At 36.7% G+C, this 22,397-nt stretch overlaps 1 protein-coding gene and 1 long non-coding RNA gene across 2 annotated transcripts; one reads left to right on the forward strand and one right to left on the reverse strand.

Moving 5' to 3' along the window:
- Positions 1-1,694: 1,694 nt before the first annotated feature.
- On the forward strand, positions 1,695-11,535 carry CD226 (CD226 molecule). Its single transcript, XM_010708707.3, has 4 exons — positions 1,695-2,085; positions 9,146-9,257; positions 9,950-10,010; positions 10,397-11,535. The coding sequence occupies exons 1-4, from the start codon at positions 1,710-1,712 to the stop codon at positions 10,523-10,525; spliced, it is 678 nt and encodes a 225-aa protein (XP_010707009.1). The 5' UTR covers positions 1,695-1,709; the 3' UTR covers positions 10,526-11,535.
- A 2,799-nt stretch (positions 11,536-14,334) lies between these two features.
- LOC109366717 lies at positions 14,335-22,390 on the reverse strand. Its single transcript, XR_002113245.2, has 2 exons — positions 19,822-22,390; positions 14,335-18,781 (listed from the first exon to the last, which is right to left on the reverse strand). It is a non-coding gene; the product is annotated as an uncharacterized LOC109366717 (long non-coding RNA).
- Between the last annotated feature and the right edge of the window lie 7 nt (positions 22,391-22,397).

Raw genomic sequence — 22,397 nt, forward strand, 5'->3', positions numbered from 1 at the left:
CTTGTCCTGTTACAGCAGACCCTGCTAAAGAGTCTGTTTCTTCCCTTCTTGCAGCCCCCCTTTAGGTACTGAAAAGCAGCTATCAGTTCTCCCCGGAGCCATCTTTTCTCCAGGCTGAACAGCTCCAGATCTCTCAGCCTGACTTATGTCTTCTTTTTGGTTTAATGGATTTCTTTCTTTTCTGTCCTTGTCTATCATTAACTTTCTGTCTCCTTCATTGCAGCCTGCATGGATCTTCAGGTTCTTAATTCATTTTTTTTAGGTAAACTCATTAGACATGGTTCCTTTTCTCTTTCAACATTTCAATATTTCAATCTTTCTAGTCTCCAAAGACAGAAAGAATGTAATTTTTCTGTTCTGTGTTCCATTGATACATTATTAAAAACTGTAGGCTAGACATTTTCATTCCTATCTTTCACTGTTTCATGGAGACCAGACAAGTGTCAGAAGTCAGACTGCCACAGTGAAACTTTCATCCTGCCAACATGAATGGAATCATTTGTTCCTAGATTTAGAGTGGTATTCTTGCCCACATGAAATCCTGCTATCTTTTGCAGCTAGCTTAGAGGCTAGGTAGGTCACTCCATATTGATGATTTCTCCAGCACCTATAATTTTGACAACTTCGATACTACCAGCATTCTGATAATTTACCAGCATTTTTTTCTCCTAGATTTATAATAAAAATATTATACCAAGCAGGATCTAAATTTAGCTCAGTCCTACAGTGGTATGTTCCATCCAGACTGTTGCTGCAACTGTCCAATTCCATGAATCTGGCTATAAATTCATATTAAGTTTCTGTTTGTTTGTTTGTTTGTTTTTTAACCGATTTTCATGCATTTAATGAATATCAGTTTTCCTATGCACTTTTCTTAATTCTCCTTCATGAATTGCAGTTGTTACCTTACATAAAGGAAAGCACACAAATATATATTAGTGATATTTTTTGACATAAAGACATAAATAAAACACAGAATCTCACTGACCGGTTTGAAAGATCAGTCCTTTTACAGTGTACAAAAAAGCAGTTGGATCATTAATCTTATTCAACATCAAAGTCTTCAAAAAGATGACAGTGCTAGTCCTAACTGCGAAAAATATGCATTACAAAGGTGTTTCTAGAAGCCACATGCTTGTTGAATCTCTGAATACCAGCAACATTGACAAATTTGCTTTGGAAATCTTTTTTCAGTATTTATTTGATGTGTAAACAGTGAATTCTATTACTAAAAACAGAAACTCAGAAAAAGAAAATTTCAGCCTAAATGATTTAAAATATAATACATCTATGATCTGTATATGGCTGTAATCTTGACTTTTTCTGTAAGTCTCCATTCAAATAGCCTGGTTGTCATACAGACTTCTCCTGAGTACAGGAGTGGTAAAGAATATTTTTCATCTTAAATGGTGAGATTTTTGAATTAGAGTTCATAGGCCGGAATGTGATGTAATATAATTTGCTAATACAAGTCCTCAAAGGCACATCAAACTATTTTAGTTTTATAAACAGTGAAGTGAAGGCAGAGTAAGAATATCACAAGTTTTATGTGGCTGATCCAATAATTTACACTGTTGAATATTTGCTTAAACTGTTAATATATTCAAAATTTATAGATATAGCCTTCTTGAAATGTCAGCACACCTCACAGTTCCATTAAAGCTGTTTGGTCTAGAAAAACACTGAAATAGACTCATATGTAGGTATAAATGACAGTGGGCATTTTTCCTGTTTTTGTTTGTTTTTCAGCAGATGCTTCTGAAATATCTGAGAGACAAAATAATCTGATGTTTGCCAAGCCAGGAGGAAGTGTCACTTTTACTTGCTCTTATGATATTGGAGGTTTGGTGCAGCAAGTGAAGTGGGAAAGGATTAAAGCAGGTGGAACAGATACCATTGTCCTGTGTAACTCAGTAGGAGAGCAAAGATTTGGTTCAGATTTCATAAAACGTGCACTGGTGGATTGCTCTGGTCAAGCAACCTCAACAATTGTCATTCAAAACGTCACAGCTTCCGACTTTACAAAGTACCGCTGCATAGCTACTGGAAGAAATAAAACCTTTGAGATGAGTTTCACCGTGGTTGGTAAGTAAAGAAGGTAGTGGTAAATGTTTCCAGGACCTTCTGAGGCATTAGCATCTTCACCCGTAACAAATAACACTCCAGTAACAATGAGAGTTTATTCAAATGCCACATTCAAATGAGCAGTGTGAGAAAGATGACAAAGTTAACAATCTGTCTGGTTTCCATGGAAATAAGCTGGTTTAGCTTGTCTAGTGTCATAATAGGACTTCAGATCTGTTTGTGAGAAGCTGATTTGATGATAGGAAGGAGACTCTTTGAAAGAGGAGACTGCAGAGTTTGCAGGGGGAGATCAGTGTTCTCCTGAAGACGTGGGGCGGTTCCCATTAACACAATGCACTGCAGGGCATGAACCTTGGTCCTAGGTGAGAGACCGGTCTTCCAGCGGGAGCTAAGGGCAAACTTCTGTTGTAAATGTAGAATCTGTAGAATGGACTGTGCTTTGTTCAAGTAAGGAATTTCCATAGGGGGAGCTGAATAATTCTTCAGGTTTCACTGGGACTATTTTCACAGTTCGATTATAATGGGAGCTTAGGTCTCCATACGTAGACAGATAAAATTAGATTGCTCAAACTGTGAGCTAAATCCCACTTTTAGTTCTATGTTCTGTTGTGACTATAAAAACAGCTCAGTTTTAGTTCTTCTGTGTAGAATGCCTTTTGAAAACAGAGTTCCTGTACCACCCAAGCCCTTCTTCTCCCACTGTAGCATTCAGGCCAGCTCTCTGCTGTCTTTGGTACTGCCTTTGTTAGTGGTAATAAATGAAAGCTGGCAGACATCTGTTTGGCAGCACGTAGAGCTGTGGCATGCAGAATAATGCTTCAGAATATGCTTCATCTCAGATACATATATTGAGAATGCACTCAGGAAGAAAAAGTTTATCTATTTTACTCTGAACACTTGACCACGAAAGTCCATGAAAATGAACAAAATGTGATGAAGCATCAGGTGAATAATTTTTCCCCTCTAAAATTTTTAAACATTCAATTTTCAAAATATTGACTGTATTCATATAATCAAGCATTTGCAATTTGTATAGCAATTAAAATATTTTGTTTGCTCCAAACAAAGTGTTTCTTGTACCAAAACTAAATCAAATAATGAGTTGCCAAACAGCCTCAACTTTATGACCTAACTATGCAAATTCTTTCTAGTTAAAAACAAAATAAAACAAAAAATAAAGAAAGACATTAGATTCCATGCCTGTTTTGATCTTGAAGAAAATTCTATTTATCACAGCTGGTTTTAATACCAGCATAGTTATGCATTACTGTTGGAAAAAAAGGTATGAAACCACTGAAGAAGCTCAAGTGTGATTCAGAAAACAGTTGTCTCCCTCTAAAACGCTCTACATTATGACATACTTTATTTTGCTTTTTTTTGTTATTCCAAAAGAAGTGAAGCATCAAAGATTTCCAATTGTTTGCCTTTAATGTTTAGATACGTTTCGTAATGCATGACTAATAGTTCCATGGGGATATGGAGAAATGCTAAGAGGAAAGCAGAGAGAGGCCAGGTGTCGGCTTCCACAGACCCTGTGAAGACCTTCACTTAGAGTTTCTTACTCTGCTCTGTTGTAGCTTTAATGAAAGTGATGACAGAAACTAGATGTGCTAATTTTTGTGTATGCTTTATCAGTTCAGACACATCATTTTCTTCAGGTAAGTGTTACAGCTAAGCCACAGTCTAGGCTTGGATTTGGTACAGAATTCTTCCAGTGTTTTTATTCTGTTGATATAATTCTGCATGGGTACTGCAAATCTTATCTTGGCCAGTGACAGAGACATTCAGAAATGCAGAGTCTAGGAGCTGGCAGAATAGTTGCGCTGTGAATAGTAATAGGGAGAACTCTGTTTTGATTGAGAGAGAGTAAGAGGAAAAATAATAAACTTTTTGTGTTTATTTTAAGAGAAGCTGTGTATTTAAAGATTCTAAGAATTTCTGAAGAGGAAGAAACTTGTAGGAAAGGAGATATAAAGTAAGGACATGAGATTATCTGCAGAAATATAATAAAACCACAGATTCTGAGAGGTTACACAGTAGAAAAATGAAGCTTACTTCTTGTCTGAAGGTGGAAGTATTATTGCAAGGAGAAATAACATAAAATTCCTGTGAAGAAAAGAAGAGGAATGTAAGAGAACAGATATTTAGGTGTGGGAAAAGCCTTGGCTGCTCTTGCAGTTGTGTCAGTAGAAGTCAGCATGCTTCATTTAATGTTTTTCAACATCAGTGAAAACAAAACCATGGGATCCGTTCAGTATTATTGTCAGCTCTTTCCCACCAAATATTGTTATTATTGTTTAATAGTAACAGAATTTCCAGCTGAAATGGCAGTTCTACAAATCTCTTTTTGACCTTAAAACCTAGAAAACATAAAGTAACACATATGTAAATCAGTGTGGATTTGCCAAACAACAGCTGCAGAAACAGAAGGCTGAGTATTACATAATTATGTAACATGTTCAAGAGACTTCAGATTAATTTCTGTATGCTCCTCACTGTTCTGCTGTTTCTGAAAATTCTGCTAATATGGTCATGTCACCAGATTTCACGTCTGAACCAATTTTTTATTTTTACTTACCATATTTTTCCCTCTGATTAGATTTATTCTTTTCAGCAAGTTTCTGAAGGAAAGAAGCAGATTTCTTATAACTTTGTTTTGGTATGTAAATAGGTATTGGTACATTGGTATATAAAAGAAAGGGAGAATGAAAGAAATTGAAAACATGAAAAAAGCTGTTATTTCATCCTGAAAACCTAAATGTTGTGGAACGATTTAAGTTCAAAATGAAAATTTACGGGCTTTGATCACCTCTCTCTGGCAGCAGCCAGGGAACTGGGCTGACATCTGAGCTCAATGTGTGCAAATACAGAGGCTTGCAGCACAAATGCAACTTTTGGTATTGGCTGGAGATGAAAGAAAAAAGGCATAATGAAGTCACGTTTCTCCCTACTGATTTACCTGTGTTATGGATGGACTTTAAAATGCCACTTCAGCTGTTTCAGGTGGCTGGGTAAGGCTCTGCACTGGTTTCTGGGCCACCACAGACAGTGCCAGCTGGGCAGCCCCTGGGACTACCTTCTGTGCAGTCTGAGACCTGGTGATGTGTGCATGAGGATGATGGATTGAATTTGGATCGTGCCAGTGAGACTTGAGTTAATGATGTAAGGAAGGTCTGTGCCTAATTTTTTTTTTTCTTTCTGGTTTTGGCTTTGTTCTACTTTTTTTATTGTTACAATTTACAATCATTTTGAACCCATCTATTTTGCATGAAAACTACTGTAAATCACAAAAGCCTTATATGATTGAGCTCTATGCAGAATCTGTGTAGCAACTAATGCCTAAAATGGCTGATAGCAAGCCGCTTTGGTTTCAGAGCACTGCTAAATTTTCTCCAGTGTATTTTAGCTATAAAAGAGCCTTTTCATCTCGAGAACTGCTTCCTGATGCCTTCAGTTTCAGAGAACAGGAACCAAATAATCACAAAGATAACAGGTCAGCATAAGGAAAATGCAGCATTTAGAAAAAAATGACAGATGAAATGAAAAACAGGGCAGCCCTTGTACAGTCACAGCAGGTTATCACACAATCCTTCCAAGCTGGGAGAAAGCAGCAGTACTTCTATGCCACAGAAAATAGACACAACATAATGCTGTTGTAGTGGGTGAGGAGAATCAAGGTATTAGTGAAAGTAGCTTCCTTCTTCGTACATGAATTCTTCCTGTATGCATGCAAGATATCAGTCTGTGTCTGTGGATCTCTACTCAAAAAAGCATTTTTCTCTGAGCAATAATGCAGTCACTCTGGATTTCTATCTTTTACCTGTGGGCAAAATTATTTCAGTGATGTCTAGTTACATAGCTTACATGCCAGATCAGCAAGGCATGTGACAAGCTACATGTAGATATTCTCAGTGCAGTTAAAATCTCTTGTTAGGACAAATAAATGTCTGCCCCATCAGTACTTTCTCCTCAAAACCAAAGCACTAAAGCCTTTGCACAGAAAAGTTTCAGAGTCTTGTAGAGAAAATGCCAAGGCTACAAAGCTAATTGCAGGAGCAAACACTCAGTGATAGGAATTTTACTCAAATCAACATATTGCCTTTGATGAGAACACAAGAGCTAAAGAGACACATGGCAAACCTGTGACATGTTTCTTCAAAACCTAGAATGTTATGTTAAAGTTGGTAATTACAATAGATTTTGTGTTGTTAACAAAAACAAGTGCCTCAGGGAAGGTTTACTTATTAAGATGAGAAAAGGCAAAAGGTCTTTTGAGTTGTTATTGCTTCCAAAAAAATCTAATGACTTCTCTCATCCAAATTTAACTGACAGCTGATAATACCAGTTCTCAAACTCATTCAGTCATAGATTGTTATCTTGACCTGATAAACTGAAGGTGAAATGCCATGAAAAGAAAAAATGAAGTGCATCTTGCTTGGACTGCAGGATGGAGACACTGCTGAAGTCTGGAATTCTATCCACATTCACCCACCCAAAATGATATTAAACATACAGTTTTGAACAGAGTAGTAAAAATTTCTTTGTTGCTTACAGAGTGTTTTCTCCTTATTCCTGTAAGTACTCATTGGCACAGATGAAGGTTTTCTGTGGCAAGTAGCCAAGAACTTGAACAAAATATTTTTTCTTGAAACTGGACATATGCATATGCACTATTTTGTCATTTCAAGCAAGTAGCCATCGAAAACTTGCTGGAAGTAGAGTGTCTACATTTTGTAGTTGTGACAGAAGTCGTTGGTTTGCATAATCAGGTAGCATTCTCTATTGTGTCACATACCTTCAGCAGTGTAAACTTTTGAGAGACTTCTCTTTCTTTTTTCTTTTGAGTGAAGTAATATTGGAATCCAATGATAAGACTCATCTCTATTCAGTATTTTTTTGTTATCCTTTCCAATGAACACATTGATACTAAACAGACATACCTGAGCTGGTTTCAATGGGTAGTTTGATCCAGGAAAAAAGCCAACTGGTGATGGCTCAGCAGATGGTTTGCTGAGATTATTGTCATTACCAGTACCGATTCTTTTTCATTTGTCTTTGAATTAAGCATATAATTTTCCCGTCTATCCAGAATTAAAGCTCTTTGGAGCAGCTGTGGTTTCATCTTCAACTACTCTCTTTCTCTCTACATTGTCTAGACTGTTAAGGAGAGCTAACCTAAGTAGTTATTGCTCACCAATAACTTGCTAGTTTTTATCTGAAAACACAGAACAACTTTGTGTCCGTAAGATATGTTCACTGTCTTGTATTAGGTAATACAAAAGAGCATCCTATGACTTCTTTATACTGAACTTTCCCTTTTTATTGTAGAATCATAGAATATCCCAAGTTGGAAAGAACCCATAAATATCATTGAGTCCTGCTCCTGGCTCCAAGCAGGACCACCCAAAATACAAACCCTGTATCTGAAAGCGTTGTCCAAATGCTCCTTGAACTCGGGCAGCCTGGAGCTGTCATCTGTTCCATGCTTGATCATTCCCTGGTGCAGCACCTGTCCCTAACCCCCAGCTGCCCTCCCCTGACACAGCTCCATGCCGTTCCCTCGGGCCCTATCGCTGTCACACAGAGCAGAGCTCAGCGCTACCCCTCCGCTCCCCGTGAGGAGCTGCAGCCGCCATCAGGCCTCCCCTCAGCCTTCTTTTTCCCGAAGCATCCTCACCTTTTTGTATGCTTGCTTTGTTTTATTGCTACCTGTTGAAAAACTGAAGAATATGCAGGAAATATTTCTTCAGTACATATTTGGACAGACTCACGCTCTCATCAAAACACTGCTATCACGTAAGCTCACTGCAGTTTGCTAGAAGTTTGGGATTATAAGAAGTTGGTAAAATCACCTGACAAAGATGTTTGTGGCTACTGCTAGTCACAAATACACTGTATACTGTGTTTATTAGCTTCTATTTGTGACTGCTTGTTTTTTGTGCTATTTACTCTCAAGCTTGCAGACAACTAGCACAGAGATGCAACAGAAGCAGGAAATAGCGCACTGTGGTGGGCTGCAAAAAGCTGAGTTAATGTTCTGTGGTTTGACATACTTTTTTTCTTCTTTTTTTTAATGATAGCACTAACTGATGATAAAAATCATACATACTTTAAATGTAAAACTATGTCGAGGACTAGAATTGTGGACTTGCTACGTGACTTTGAGCATATTATATCTCCAGCTTTTTTCACTTGAAAGAATGACTCCCTTTCCACGAGCTTGAATACTTTAAGAATATGTTGACTCATACCTTGAAGATGTCAAGCTCATCTTGACCCCCTCATTATTACATATTGATCTGTAGATTTATTTGATGAAGTGATTCCATATTGGAGAAGACTCCGCATTTGCAAAGCTCAAACTGCAATATATGTAACTTTCCCTATCTCAGTTGTGATTCTCAAAGGAATAATTTTTGCTAATACTGGAACAAATAGGGTGAGTTTCTTGACATCCATCACCAAATTATTTGAAGTACAGGGTTATAAAAAAACTGATCATAACAGAAGAATTTTTTGTGGAAATATTTTTATTAAAAAATGAACAGTTTTGAATCAGAGCTGAAAATAATTAATAAAAGTGTGAAGCACTGAATTCTGGGGCTGAGAAAATGTCTTGTTGCTCATTGAATTACTGCAAGTTCATTATGCATGTATTTTATGAGAAAACCTTTACAATGTCAAGGATATTCATTTAAGTCATCGGAGTGCTTTTATTGACTTTATATTGAGTCACTTATGAATGCTGTTGGACTGCTTTTTCACCACAGGAGGGAATGAGAGGAAAAGGAATATACAAGACATCTCTTGTTTTTTTCTAGTACTGCTGTGCTGTGTTCATTCACCTTCCATCATCTCAGTCGCAGCTTTTGTAAATGCTAGTTCAGCGTAACAAAGGCTCTTCAGAAATGAGGTAATGGTTGTGAGATCTGGGTATTGAGCTTGAGATCCCATGGGATAATGTGTCTACATAATTGTTGATTTTCAGCTTAGTCTATCATAGGAAGTTCATGATGTTTTTTACAAAATTCTAACAATATTTATTACAATCATATTCTAGCAACTTGGGATCACAAATGGTTTATTATCTACATAGCTGGAGGAACATCTGCTGGTGTTTTACTGTTAGTTTTCCTACTCATTTACTGCATCATCACAGCTTATCGCAAAAAGTGAGTAACAAATCAATTTGCTTAATATAGAAGCATGAAGCTATTAAGGTGTTAAAAGCTCTTCTATGCTTATCAGAAGCTATAAAAAATGTAGACTTTGAAATTTAATTTTCTTGCTAAAATTTTAAACTTGAAAAAACTAATCAGTTAAGCAGGTTATGAAATAAGTTGCTTTATTTTTCCCATTACAAGAACAAACAAACAAACAAAAGATATTATTCAAGTTCTTATGTTGGGCTGTTCCTATTTCGTGCATAGAGAGCACAAGTGACATCTTGAGGTATTTTTATATCTTGTAGCTTTTTGTATCTATTGTACACTAATTATATAGTAGTAGTCTGATCCAGAATCACTGCTTCTAATGGAAGGAAATATTGAGTAGAAAAAAATAAATACGTTTATTTCCCCTTCACATCATATGAAGCTTCTGGAATTTGCTGGCAATCTGTCATTGTTCTTGCCTCTGAATGGGAGCTCTTTTGATGTGTCTCCAGACCATTACAAAAGAATGTTAATCTCTTGCATGTTATGGTCTGCATTCAGAGGAAGTCTATTGGATATTATTGATATCAACGGTCAAGTAAGTTACATCAGTGTTATCTCTTCTATGCTGAAATTAAATAGTTTGGACTATATTGTAATACATGATGCATTTCCTTCCATTCTGTTTCTAACTGAATGTGTGTCACCAGGAAGAAGAGGAAGAGGATCACAGAGGCCTTATTTAATGCTTTGTATTGTACTCAGGATGAGGTGAGATTAGCTGGAGTTCCCTCATACTTTGTATTTTGCATATTTTTTAACTTCATCTCTTCTGTATCTTGATGTTTACATTCCCTGAGTTGCATAGTTTACTCTTAAGCTACAGTTGGGAAAAAATAAATATTTCTGCTTATACATTTTCACTGTTCTTTTTTCTTGATGAAACAATTGTATTTAAAGATTTCTTCTGTGTAGCTCTTTTGGTTTGCAAGATTTGAACTATTTGATTATTGGCAATATTTATTTATTTTTTCCCTCAAGTTGCTAACTTCAAAATTGAGGCAAAAATCCCACCAAAAAATGTATCCTGTCATAATATTTGTATCATTGTCAGAAAAGTCCTTCAACTTTTCCTTTTTCTTTTTAAAATGTTCTAGGCTGGTAACAATTATGCAGAACACAGTTATCACACTACATGGGACATAGAAAGAGGAAAAGAAGAATCATCACTCAGGCCAGCACAGGAGATTTACGTGAACTGCATAAACCTAAGAAATGACAATTAACTTCTTTCTTGTGAATGAAGTAACCCGAGTTCAGGCCATGTATTTGCATGTTGGACTTGATTTGTTTTGCACATGTGAACTACAGAAGGTTAAACTGGCTGCCAAGCATGGCCCAGGCTGCTCTGGCCAGACAGCACAGGTACCCAAGCCAGTCAGGGTGCATCTGCATTATGAGACAGTCTGCAGCAGTAAATGCACCCTTTGATTCATACGTACAAGTGAAGATTATTGGTACTTCCAAAATTTAAACGTTTTTACGCAGTAGGTGCACTTACAGGTAATAATTTTAGAACAACTATGCCGAGCAAAGCAGTATATGTTTAAATTACATTCATTTTGTCAGAGAAAAAATGTCTGATAAGTCTGTGTGGCAAGGTGAGAAAGAAAATGTGTTCAACATTCTCTGTATACATGACTTTCAAATCTTAAAATTGAGAGCATTATAGAACAAAAAATGTCCATGATTTTCCGCACAGGAGGTGTTATCACACTGTTGGGCAAACAGTATTATTCAGTTGGCAAAAGCAAATGTATCAAGGATCCTTGAAGCTAGATTTGAAAGCAGGAAGAGAAACGTGCTGTCTGACAGTGATGTGGTTTACATGCTTCTTGCCACTCATGACAGCTATTCCAGTGCTTACTATTTGTGATACAGAATAGAAACACAGCCCCCAGCCAACACGTACTCTCACACGCATGCACACATATTTTTTTTCTCTCTGTCTTGAATGCTCAGGAGAAAACAAAACATTAAGACTGTTACTGTCAAGTTATATTTAATAATAATTTATTATAAGGTTTAATTGCACAAAAAATAAATGAGAACATGGAAGATACATGAATAAATGATGCAAAGCAGAAAAAGCACGATTGGGAACATTTACAAAACAGTACACATACGTGTGTGGTTGTATGTGTGCATATGTATATATTCTGCTGAAAACTACAGAATGAACCACACAGAAATTGAACAAACAGACAAAAAAAAAAAAAATTAAAAATTAAAAAAATAGAACTAGAAGGCAGACCTGAGAATTAGGATCTACACATCTTTTGGCCTTTTACAAATCTGCCATATTACTGAAGGATGGAATCCCAGTAGATGAAGATGTTGCCATGAAAGCTGATAATTATACATGTCTGCATTCTACAAACTGTATGCCTGGCCCACCTATGCCTGATTCCCCTTTTCTCGTGTAGCATTAGTAAAAATGTGACTGAATATAACTTGTGTTTTGAAAAGGTTTGGGGGAAAGCATCATCAGTCTGCGTACAAAACAGTTGCCGGTTCAACTTGGCTGGCTAAGGAGCATCAACAGGCTGACAGTGAAAAGCAGAAGGTATTGGCTTTCTCCAATGAAAGCTTTCTTCACGTGCAAAGGAAAACATGAGTCTAGGTTCTTGAGTGGACACAAGACTTCTTTGAACTATTTGAGTGATAATAGTATTGTACGGTTATCCTAACTTCAGCTAAAAATCTAAAACGTAAGCCAGAGTCCTTCAACCTAGCATTGAAGACTCAAATTCTTTTACAATGTCAAACACCATTAGAAAACATCTCATTTTGGTTTTGTGTACTCCTGAACAAGGACACATACACGTTACAAGGGATATATTTTTCCTTTCACTTCTTGAAGGTAATCAGATATATAAATGCTTGCATGTGCAATTGATGAGGATACACAGAACTGTACTATTAATAAGTTGGTTCATTTCCTGAGTTATCATATGTCAAAGCAGATAATTCTAAGTTGTGCACAGCATTACAAATAAAACCCTGTAGCATTGGGTCATTTCTTTGATGATTCCATTTATATTAAAATGCCAAAATGGTGATGCAATGAATTGGATTACACTGAAGATCTCAGTTGGAATCCTGATACAGAAATATCCATAGCCGAGAAGTTGCTATTGATTCACTGTTTGTAGAGACACTCAAAACACATCTCTACTTCACTGAAGACAGAAAAGGGGGAGAGGTTAAGTATCTGTGATACCAGATTGCTTTTATTATATCTGATAATGCCCTTATTTCTTGCTTCCCTTGGTGCTTTTAGCTTGTCTGCATGTATTTTTTTTTCAAAAGAATTGCTTATTTTTGAGATTTGAGGAAGAAAAAAAAATCTGTAGTGCACATCTTTGCAGATATTTAATCTAGTTTAATTCAAATTCCATAAACATAATACTTCTATCAAGATAGTCCACAGGGAAAATCACATTACACATAACATAATAAGAACAGTATTTTTTTTTCTCATAAAGCAAACTCAAAACAACAGTTTCATTTTTGTATCATTGTAATATCAGTGAACAGCAGCTGAACATGAGACTGATACAAATAAAAACCAAAAGAAAACAATTCATACCTCATCATTATTCTCTGTGGTTTAAAAACAAGTGAGTTGTGCACAAGAAAAATGTCCAAAAGTATCAGTAGAAATGAGATATTAAATCTCTTTAAATGGTTTATGAGTCCAGGAGGATAGGACCTAGCGAGTGCCTGTTTGCTGTGAATGAGTATGGATTATGTAAATAGGCTGTCCTGTGCAAAATAATAAAATCTATTGTTAATTTGTGTTTAATTCCAAAATTTCCCATAGATTTGCCTTTCTCTTTTGGAAACTTACTTTTTTGGGGGGTAAAATTGATCAACTGTAACTTGGAAATTTCATCTTGAACAGTTACTGTGCTATTTAATCCTGTATTACTTGCTCAAATAGTTAAAAGAGAAAAAAAATCAAGAAACATGGCACGTCTATGGACAGCAGATAGCTCAGAACGCTATCTCAACTGTCTTATTTGTTGTTTTAAAGCCTTAGAAACTCTACTGAAAGGAAATGAAGATAATAAAGCATTTTTCCATTAAAGAAGAGTGTCTTGAGTCACTGGATATCTACTTTCTGTGCAACAGGAAAATGAACCTATGACATTTTAAGAAAAAGAGAACTAGGCTTCTTTTCCATAATAATAAAAATTACATTTTGCAATCATGGTTTATGCTGGGTGAAAAGGCAGCTGTTTAAGCCTCGTGTACAAAGGAAAATTCAATTTTTGTTACTTCTAGTACCTTTTAGATTAATAGAAATACAAAGTCTTTAAAGAGTTTAAACTCCTATCATTTTTAAAAAAGAAATCAGAGAAAAAAAAAATCAATTCTGTCTCTGAAACAAAACAGTCTGAAGTAGACATTATTATTTTATTTATTTTAAGACAGGCAGTCACCAGACTTTGGATCAATGGGGAGAATACTAAACCCACTGTCTATGAAAGATGATGCAATTTAGAACAGTAAGATACTCCATCATGTCTTGTTGCCTTATCTTCCTTTCTTTATCTCAAATATGTCCCTATACCTTGAAGAGCTTCCCTGACCCTGTAATATATTCATGATTGTTCTGCTTGTCTTTTCATCTTCCTTGGCTGCACATCTTCAGGTTAAATGCACCAGTTAGGAAGCAGTTTGCTACAAGGGCTGGATCCAATGAGCAATGGGAGAACATCCTACAAACTCCCACTTCAGGAAGAGTAGTCTAACACTTAATCCTCTATCCAATCCCACCTGCCCTAAATTTCCAGGCACGTTTTCCATGAGGCTCCTTAAGTTTTGTAATGACTGTTGGAAATAATTAGTTTTAACAAATCTGCTACACTAGCAAACCAACCACCTGCTCTTTGGATCTTGGTTTGATCGTAGGTAGGTGGCTGCTTACTCTTGAGAGATTCAAATAAGGAAGCAGACTTCAGAAAAAGATTTCAAAGGACTGATCTCAGTATCAGATTGATTTCTGTTTGTTTTTTTTGTGTGTGTATGTGTGTATGTGTGTATGTGTGTATATGTGTGTAATCATAAAGACCTTTGGGAGTCAGAGCTGTGTTCATTTTCCTTTTTTATCTACACATCGTGTCCCTCTAAGCCTTCTGTGTCACTGAGCTATGTAAAAGTTCAAATCAATGATACTTACTTACACCAACTAACCCTGCTTCAGTGAGTACTCCCCAGCACAAGTGGAAGAAGGCTTATTTCCTTTAAAGTCCAAATGCTCAATAGAAGTTAATCCTCTAAACAGCTCTGTACGTCTGATACTAAGGGTTAGTTCCAAATCCTGCCTGCAAGATAGGCTGGAGACTCCAGGAGTAGAAACTACACACCAGGTTCACAGATTGCATTAATGAATGTGAAAGTACAGCAATTCAACAGACATTTCAAACGCTCACACATTCCTGAGGAACTGGTCTAGAGCACAGGACTACTGAGAACAAGATGTGTCTCCACAGGTATGCCATGCTGGGATGTGATGTCAGAGTACATGTGGGGGGTCAGGGTGGCCACTTTCCCTTTGACATCTAGTATGAAGGGTCACACTGAGGCTACAGACACAGTGGTCTTCAAAGCACTAAGACTGATTGGGCTTTTCACTTGTAAATGACATCCCAGATGTTTCTGCCACCATAGTTGCTTCATACAGCCTCCTGCATACCGAATCAGCCAGGGAATGAAAGACCTTAGCTAAGTTCCTACTGTACGCTGCAGCAGACAAATCCCATCCTATTCTCCCACTTGAAGCTGGGCTCCTCTACTGAAACAACTCATGCTTTAAGGACTAAGAAGAGGAGCCAGGAGTGAGCTCACAGGACTTAGTAGGGTGGTCCTCCAGCAAGAATATTCTCATTTCTCCCATAATGCTTTGTTTTCTCCATTCTAGTCCTTCCTTACAGAATAATGACTGATGAGAAAAGGGTGAGAACGTGGATACCATAGGACAAATACATAGGAAGTTTGTGAACACTTCCTTTGAAATAAGAGAGCCTCAGGTTTATCAAGATACCATCAGCTATGTGAGGCTGAGAGTCTGCTGGAGCAGACTGTGCCATGCCACTGTGTCACGGCTCTGATGAATTGTAAAAAGTTTTACCTTACTGCCTGTGCCTGGGACATAAGAGTAAAGCTAGAAACTATAGAGGAAATATAGAAATTTATAGCAAGTTTCAAAAAACTAGTATTTATTAGCTCCACATCAACACTGTTAGCCAGTGCAATTAGATAAAATAACTAAAATAAATTTCTAGCTCCTCTGACATTTTTCTTCTAATTTTATGCTTACTTAAAACAATAATTATGAAGTTTTAGCAAAAAGTATTTTGGTGATTTTGACGGAGATTTATCACTTTTCTTAACAGTTTACTTAATTACAATGTTACGGTAAGTAAATCAGTGATCTTATGAAGCAGTAAGTTTTCTAACATGATTTAAATGATAAACAGCTTATCACACTAAGATACAGTCATATAAATAATATAAATACACAGTATCTTTTCCTTTTTATCTTTCTCTGAAAAAAAAAACAAACTGTCTGAAGCAGATATCTATTAGTTCATTCTAAATTTCCATAACATACACAAAAATCAAATTAAGGGAGGACTTTTCCCACAGAACTTTGCTGAATTATAATTGGAAACATAAATGGGAACACCCGTGTACATATTTTTAGGCATACTAAATGCAAACACTGCTGCTATTATCGCAAATCTGATCAGCTCTCAAATACTCTTACGTCATATTTTTAGCAATATCTGGCTGCAGAAATGTATACTAACAATTACGATGCATTGTGCATACCTTTCAAGCACTACATTACATAACGCACTTTAGCTGGGCTCTTGGCTCTTTCACCCCTGTTAGGGAAAATGAACTGAGTGCTTCTAAGCCTATTGGATAGAGCATCATAGAGCTGTGAGTTGCGTTAAACACAAAAAATTGTTCTCAGCTTTGATAAAATCAAAAGTTGAATGTTCTGGAAAGCTGTACTGCACTCAACATGTCCCACTGCTATGTGCTGAAATTCTACTAAATTCTTCCAGTCTTTTTAAAGGTTTCAGCTTTGTTTTTAATTATTACTATTTTTTGTTGGCTTCTTACCTTATTCCTGTAATTTTCATTAGATTTCAGAACCTGTCTTTCTAAAATAGCATTTTTCAAAGAAGAAAAAAACCTCAAAGAAGTGAAAAAGAGTGAGCATATGTCATATTTGAGTAGAAAATCAGATTTTTTTCTGTGTCGTCTGATTTTTCCTTGTAACCATCTTAAATCAGTTTAACTTACAAAAGGCAGTCCTAGAATATAAGTATCTCCTGTCAAAGCCTGTCATCTACAGAAACTCAAGAAATGGAACAATTAACATCAATGAGGACAGCTCTATTTTAGAAATAGGAGCCACAATAAGAATAAATGTTTAACTGAAACCTTTAGTTTTGTTATTGGTATCAAATTGCCAAGTCAGTTGATTAATTTTGTGCTGTTTTCAATGTGTGCTGCAGTCTCGCTGTCATACAATCATAAAAAGATCGAAAACAACACGCAGCCCATACTAAAAACAAGGGTTAAGTTCAGTCATGTCAAATACTATTAGAGAAAAGAACACACTACTGTGAAATGTATCCATTCTCTTGACAATTTTAGGTCTGTAAGAACAGAATGAGGTAAATCTGTTGAACCTCATGAGGGTTTCTGTACACAAGGAAAAAAATGAAACCTTATCTCCTCTTTGGGATTTTCATTGGATTTAAAAAATTAACTCCTTCATCTTAAAGAGCATATTACATTTTGAGTTTTCATTTACTTAAAATGGAATTTTATTCTCCATTACAACTTGCAACATTCATATCAATATTGACATCTTAATATGTTTTAATTGTAATTCATCATGCTTAATTATTACTTCCTTTCATATCTGTTTTAACCATATCCATAAAAATCCATCAAACTGTGTATGCATGTGAAGATGCTAAAAGTAGATTAGTAGAGTGGAGCCTCCATTTTCTTTAGGGGAAATCCTTCACCTCTGTACTGTAATATTTATGCTTCAAAGCACATGTCATTTTAATAGTTGCTGAATACACAGCAGCTTCACCTGTCACTTTTCACTGTCCTGTAAGGTCATGGGAATGGACAGACTTCCAGTTGCAACAACCAGTTTGACAGTGTCCTTGGACTTTTATTTCACCATGTGCCTGCACATGTTTCCAGGATAACACACACCTTCATCTAAAATCAAAAGCGAAGAGTCTTTATTTAGAATATCACGAACAAACACAGATTTCAAAACTTTGCGTTTTCAGAATTAATATATCAAACCTCATATCCTTTGATTTTAAAGTTTTGCCACCTCAGTGGTGTGCACAGTTATTACCTTCTGCTAACAATGCATAGTTGTCCGTGGGGAAAAGTAAAGGGTTCTAATATATATGCAAGTTGTGAAACAAGTTGGTTTGGAAAGAGTCACAAATATTTGGATGATGTATGGAAAAATGAAATGTTCCCATGCTGTTGGATCTGTTCCTATAATCAAGGAACTTTTCACAATTTCTCCACAGTCCACGCTACTCTGTATGTGGATAAAAGCCACGTGTATTTATTTTCAGCAGGTATAAAAGGAGATAAATACACTGATATATACCCTAAAAGACAGATTAATTGGAACACATTCCTCATTTCTTTTGAGGAAGAAACAGTAGTAAATAAATAACACCATATTTCATGCTAGAAAGCACAGCCATTTAGGAGACTTATATTTTGTCATGGAAAACCATCCTGCAGTTTCTAGGTTACCAATTGAAAATTAATGAATGTGGCTGGTGAGCTAACTCTTAGTAGAGGTTTATATGGTTTATATGCTACAGGCTGTTGATTTTTTTCTAGAGATCAAATAGCTCAAAGATCACTACTCCTCATGGTATTGCCTATTACACTAGAGATCAAGAGTTGAACAAGCATGAACTTCATTCCTTTTCTGATAAATGCAATAGAGAGATGTGACTAATACTCCTTTTTTTCTGTTTGCCATGAACAGGTGAGGGTTTTTTCACAGTCTGCCTGCACTTAGCAACTCCTAAATAAGTGGGTGCCACAGGCTGTATGCATGCTATACATTATTGCAGGCTGTATGCATGCTATACATTATTGCAGGCTGTATGCATGCTAAAAATTATTGCTATAGAGAGCACTTCAAAAGATTTCTGACCTCAGGTAATTTCAGCCCCTCTTCCAGCAAAGTCTTATAGGTTTAGAACAAGTCTTGATTAGAGATGTGTCTCCTACTCCCCATAAGCATTTCTATCCACTTGTGAAATGAAGTATTTTCTCAAAATGCTTTTGACGTTACCGAAACAGACTTCTGACAAAACAAAAGAGAGCAGCTCTTGTTGCTTTCTAACAAACTTCTTTGGTTTGTTGATATGTTTCCAAGCTTTATTTGCTAGCTGTAGGGGAAAAAAAAAAAAGAATTCTGCATAAGCTGGTTACATGTGAGGACCTGCAATCAGAGTCCATCACAGAAAGCAGAGCCTGAACAGCTCTCTTCAGTAAGACAGAAAACTCCATGTTGTAAGACATTCTTGTTTCTTATTCTTCTACGTCAGTAGGCAAATTTAATCCAATAGATCATACTCACAAATGATTGAAACTATTAATAATAAAATGTAGCCATTTAAGAAATGTGGCTACTCAAGTACCTTAGCAATATTTTATGACTTATTACCAGGCTCCTTCAATTTCTCCTTTTCTATACCAAGTGACTTCAAAATCAAAAGTACTAGCATGTATCAATCCATGATAGTCAGTTAAGAGGTACTGGTAAATATATTTAGCAGTGCTATGTGTTGTTTATAGGGATGGATGCATTCATAGTAAAGGTCTTTTAAAAAAAAGTCATATGTACAGCTATTTCTTTTTCACATTTCCTCAGAACTGGAATGAAAACAATTGCCTTACTTTAATTTTAACATTTTGTAACGTACTGATGCTAAGTTCCTTTTTCGCCAGTTGTACCTGGCTACCACTGAAGACATGTTGTTACTCTCCTGTTCCTCTCAGCTCACTGGCTGAAAAGAGAGAGCTCCTCTTGGGTCAGGAGAGAACAAATTACCCGTGTGCCTTGCACATAAGAACAGCCGAGACTTGAATAGGGGCCAGTAGGATCCCTGGGCCTGTCTATAGCCCCTTGTAGTCTCTAGGCAGGCAGCTCTACCACGTGTGCCAAAAGAGAGCTTTCCTTCTGGCGGAACCACTAGGAGCTGTCCAAAGTTGTCTCAGTGGGAAATCACTTAGGTTATCGACAGGCATATGGCAGGAATCTAAGCGATTCCATGAAAACAATTTTCTGGCACTGCTGGCCTAGTGCCTGCTTCTCATGAAGCTTTCCTGAGGAGCAATTTTGGAAGCTGGACAAAAACACATGTTACAATGGTATCATCTGCTGTTCTGGAGTGGCACTAATGGCAAATGCCACTAGATTCAATACCTTTGTGCTTCAGGTACCCAGCTTTCTTTGACTGTATTGCAGTATGTTGTGAAGCTGTATTCTTATCTTCAACTTCCAGTGTGCTTGTGCTTACTGTCTGCGAGAAATAGGTTCTGAAGAGGTCAGCTTTGCTTTTGTTGATAGCATTCTTGAGTTCACCCTGGAGTTCATTTTCTGTCTGTTGCTACTAGATGAAATATCACAGATATTTATAAACATAAGAATTGAGAGGACAGTTGCATTATGTAATGAAAGGAAAATGTTTAGTAAAACTCCTTTATGTGGCCAACGCGTTCAATAAATATTTTTTGAAATAGCATCTACATTTTCACTGAGACAATATTCAGGCACTATAGAGGAGGACAAAATCACCTATAAGAGCTGGAAATCTTTTCGCAGGCAATGGAAAGTGTGCACTATATAGATCTGATGTTGGTATCCAAACAGAGCTAAAGCACTAGCTTTAGGATTTAGATTCTGAAAGTATATGGATACTGGGTCTGCAAAGGAGTTCTGATAACAGTCCTATTTTGCCTTTTTCCTTTTTTGGGGCTATGGAAAATACAAAAATATTAAATGACTGGTATTCAAGTCACAGAGGAAAATAGTTGCATGGATATGGCAGAAAAAAATGCAGAAGATACTGGAAATGTAATCTAAGGAATTTTAAAGAAAATAAACATTTTTAGGGCAAGTGAATGAATTACAGTTGAGTAGAAACAAAAATAATTGGCCAGTTCCTCAAAAGGCATATATTTGGCAAAGGTTGCTTGATTAACAGAATTATGCCAGCATTATATCCTTTGTATCACATTTTGCATGTAACATTTGTAAACTTGATTTTTTTCCAAAGCAAAATGTCAACAAAAATTTTCTTAAATTAGAGTGTGAATGGAGCTTCCTTGATGGGTAAAGCTCAGGGAGCATCACGGGTGTAGCTCCCTGACAGCGTGGGAGAGCAGTTTTTCATTTTATTTCATCAAAATATTCTCTGTAGGGAGCCATTCTATTCCTGAGTATGGCAGCACTGTGAGAAGAAGAGGTAGTGAATGAGACAGGAAAAGAGAGGAAAAATAAATAAAGTTGATTGTGGTGGGGTAAAAGTGTTTCATTCAAGCGGATCACAAAGCCTTTTTATTCAGCAGCTGTTCACTGAGGTGTAGAAAGCTGTAAGTCTGCAAAGTTTCTTAGTCTGTAAAATGGTTGGAGAAAAGGTGGACATACTGTATCAGTAAAAGTTTAATCAAAAGCAGAAGTTCTTTTGTACTTTTAATACATATATATAGATGTGTATATATAAAACAACCTGACAGCACTTTTTCAGTTAAATTATAGTACATAAAACTGATCGTTTAATTGGAATAGAGTATATGTGTCTCATCCTTGATATGCTTCCTTGACACGTCCTGAGAAACAACTAATGAAAATAATTCCTCTAGTAATCATGGCAATCAGTTTCATACTGAGAACAGAACGCAAGGCCTGCTCGAGGTTAACAAGAGAGTTGATTTTTCTCCCCACATTTTCAGTCATTTCAGGGCATCGTGAGAAGTACATAAATATTTGATATCACTCACAAAAATTTAAATATTCATGATAGACAAAACTTGTTCTCCACCTACAGGTATGCCTTCCAACTTATTCGCTCATTACCAATTACAAACACACCTACTACATTTCACTTTTGAAAGACATCTTCCCAAGACAGAAAATTTCCATTGAGATGTACTCATCATCCTTTTCAAAGTAAACTGATACATACATCAGTTCATACAAGGTACAATGTGCATCTAAATCAGAAATCTAAGAAGGAAACAGAGAAAACCAAAGAAAGATTGACCAAAGAGACAAGACCAGAGCTCAGCTTCTGTACCATGTCTGGCTCAGTCATGGAACGGGAGATCACCAGCCAGGGAGGCAGCCCAGGTTTATTTGCTTGAAGAACAGGTTGTTTGTTTTTTTTTTTCTTTTTAAAGTCATGCTTGCAGGAACTGTTACTTAAATAATTTGCAAATGGTAAAACTTCTTAGCAGTCCTAAGGTCAAGACTTTGCTGTTCTTGTGAACATTTGCAGCTCTTAAAGGCATTCAGGAGACGTATGCTCACATTAGGAAAAACAGAATTTATGCCTCAGGAATTTTAAAAAATTAAGATATGCAATAGGCAATAACTTTATCTTAGTACATCAAATTATATTCTCAACAACAGCATTGGTCTGCCTCCAGTATCTATTGGAGCCTGACTCAAAAACAACCTGGCCCTCTACGGCAATCAGCAAACCTGCTTGTCTCTAAAGGCAATGCCTGCAGTGCTTATGCTGCTTGTTTAACTGGCAACATTTCACTGAATCCAGCTGGAGTCAGTGGGTTACAGCGAGGACCTAAACATGTCACCAGTGAGGATGGGCTGACCTGCTGATGGAGATGGGTAGGAAGACCCTGATGTCAAATGCACATCGTGACAGAGCCCTGTGACGGGGCCTTCTCTGGTCATGCAGAAACCTTCACACCAACACAGTTTCATTTGTTTCAACCACTTTCTTACAACACAAATGTTTGCCCTCCCCCCAACCCCCC

This window comes from Meleagris gallopavo, chromosome 3, assembly GCF_000146605.3.
Source record: "Meleagris gallopavo isolate NT-WF06-2002-E0010 breed Aviagen turkey brand Nicholas breeding stock chromosome 3, Turkey_5.1, whole genome shotgun sequence".
NCBI lineage: Eukaryota > Metazoa > Chordata > Aves > Galliformes > Phasianidae > Meleagris > Meleagris gallopavo.

What these genes read in the sequence shown, in the direction of transcription:
- CD226 (XM_010708707.3), top strand. Translation starts at nt 1,710, where the DNA reads ATGACAGTGGGCATTTTTCCTGTTTTTGTTTGTTTTTCAGCAGATGCT. An exon ending in GATGAGTTTCACCGTGGTTG is followed by an intron (nt 2,086 to 9,145) that starts GTAAGTAAAGAA and finishes ATCATATTCTAG; the next exon opens with CAACTTGGGATCACAAATGG. An exon ending in ATCACAGCTTATCGCAAAAA is followed by an intron (nt 9,258 to 9,949) that starts GTGAGTAACAAA and finishes GTGTGTCACCAG; the next exon opens with GAAGAAGAGGAAGAGGATCA.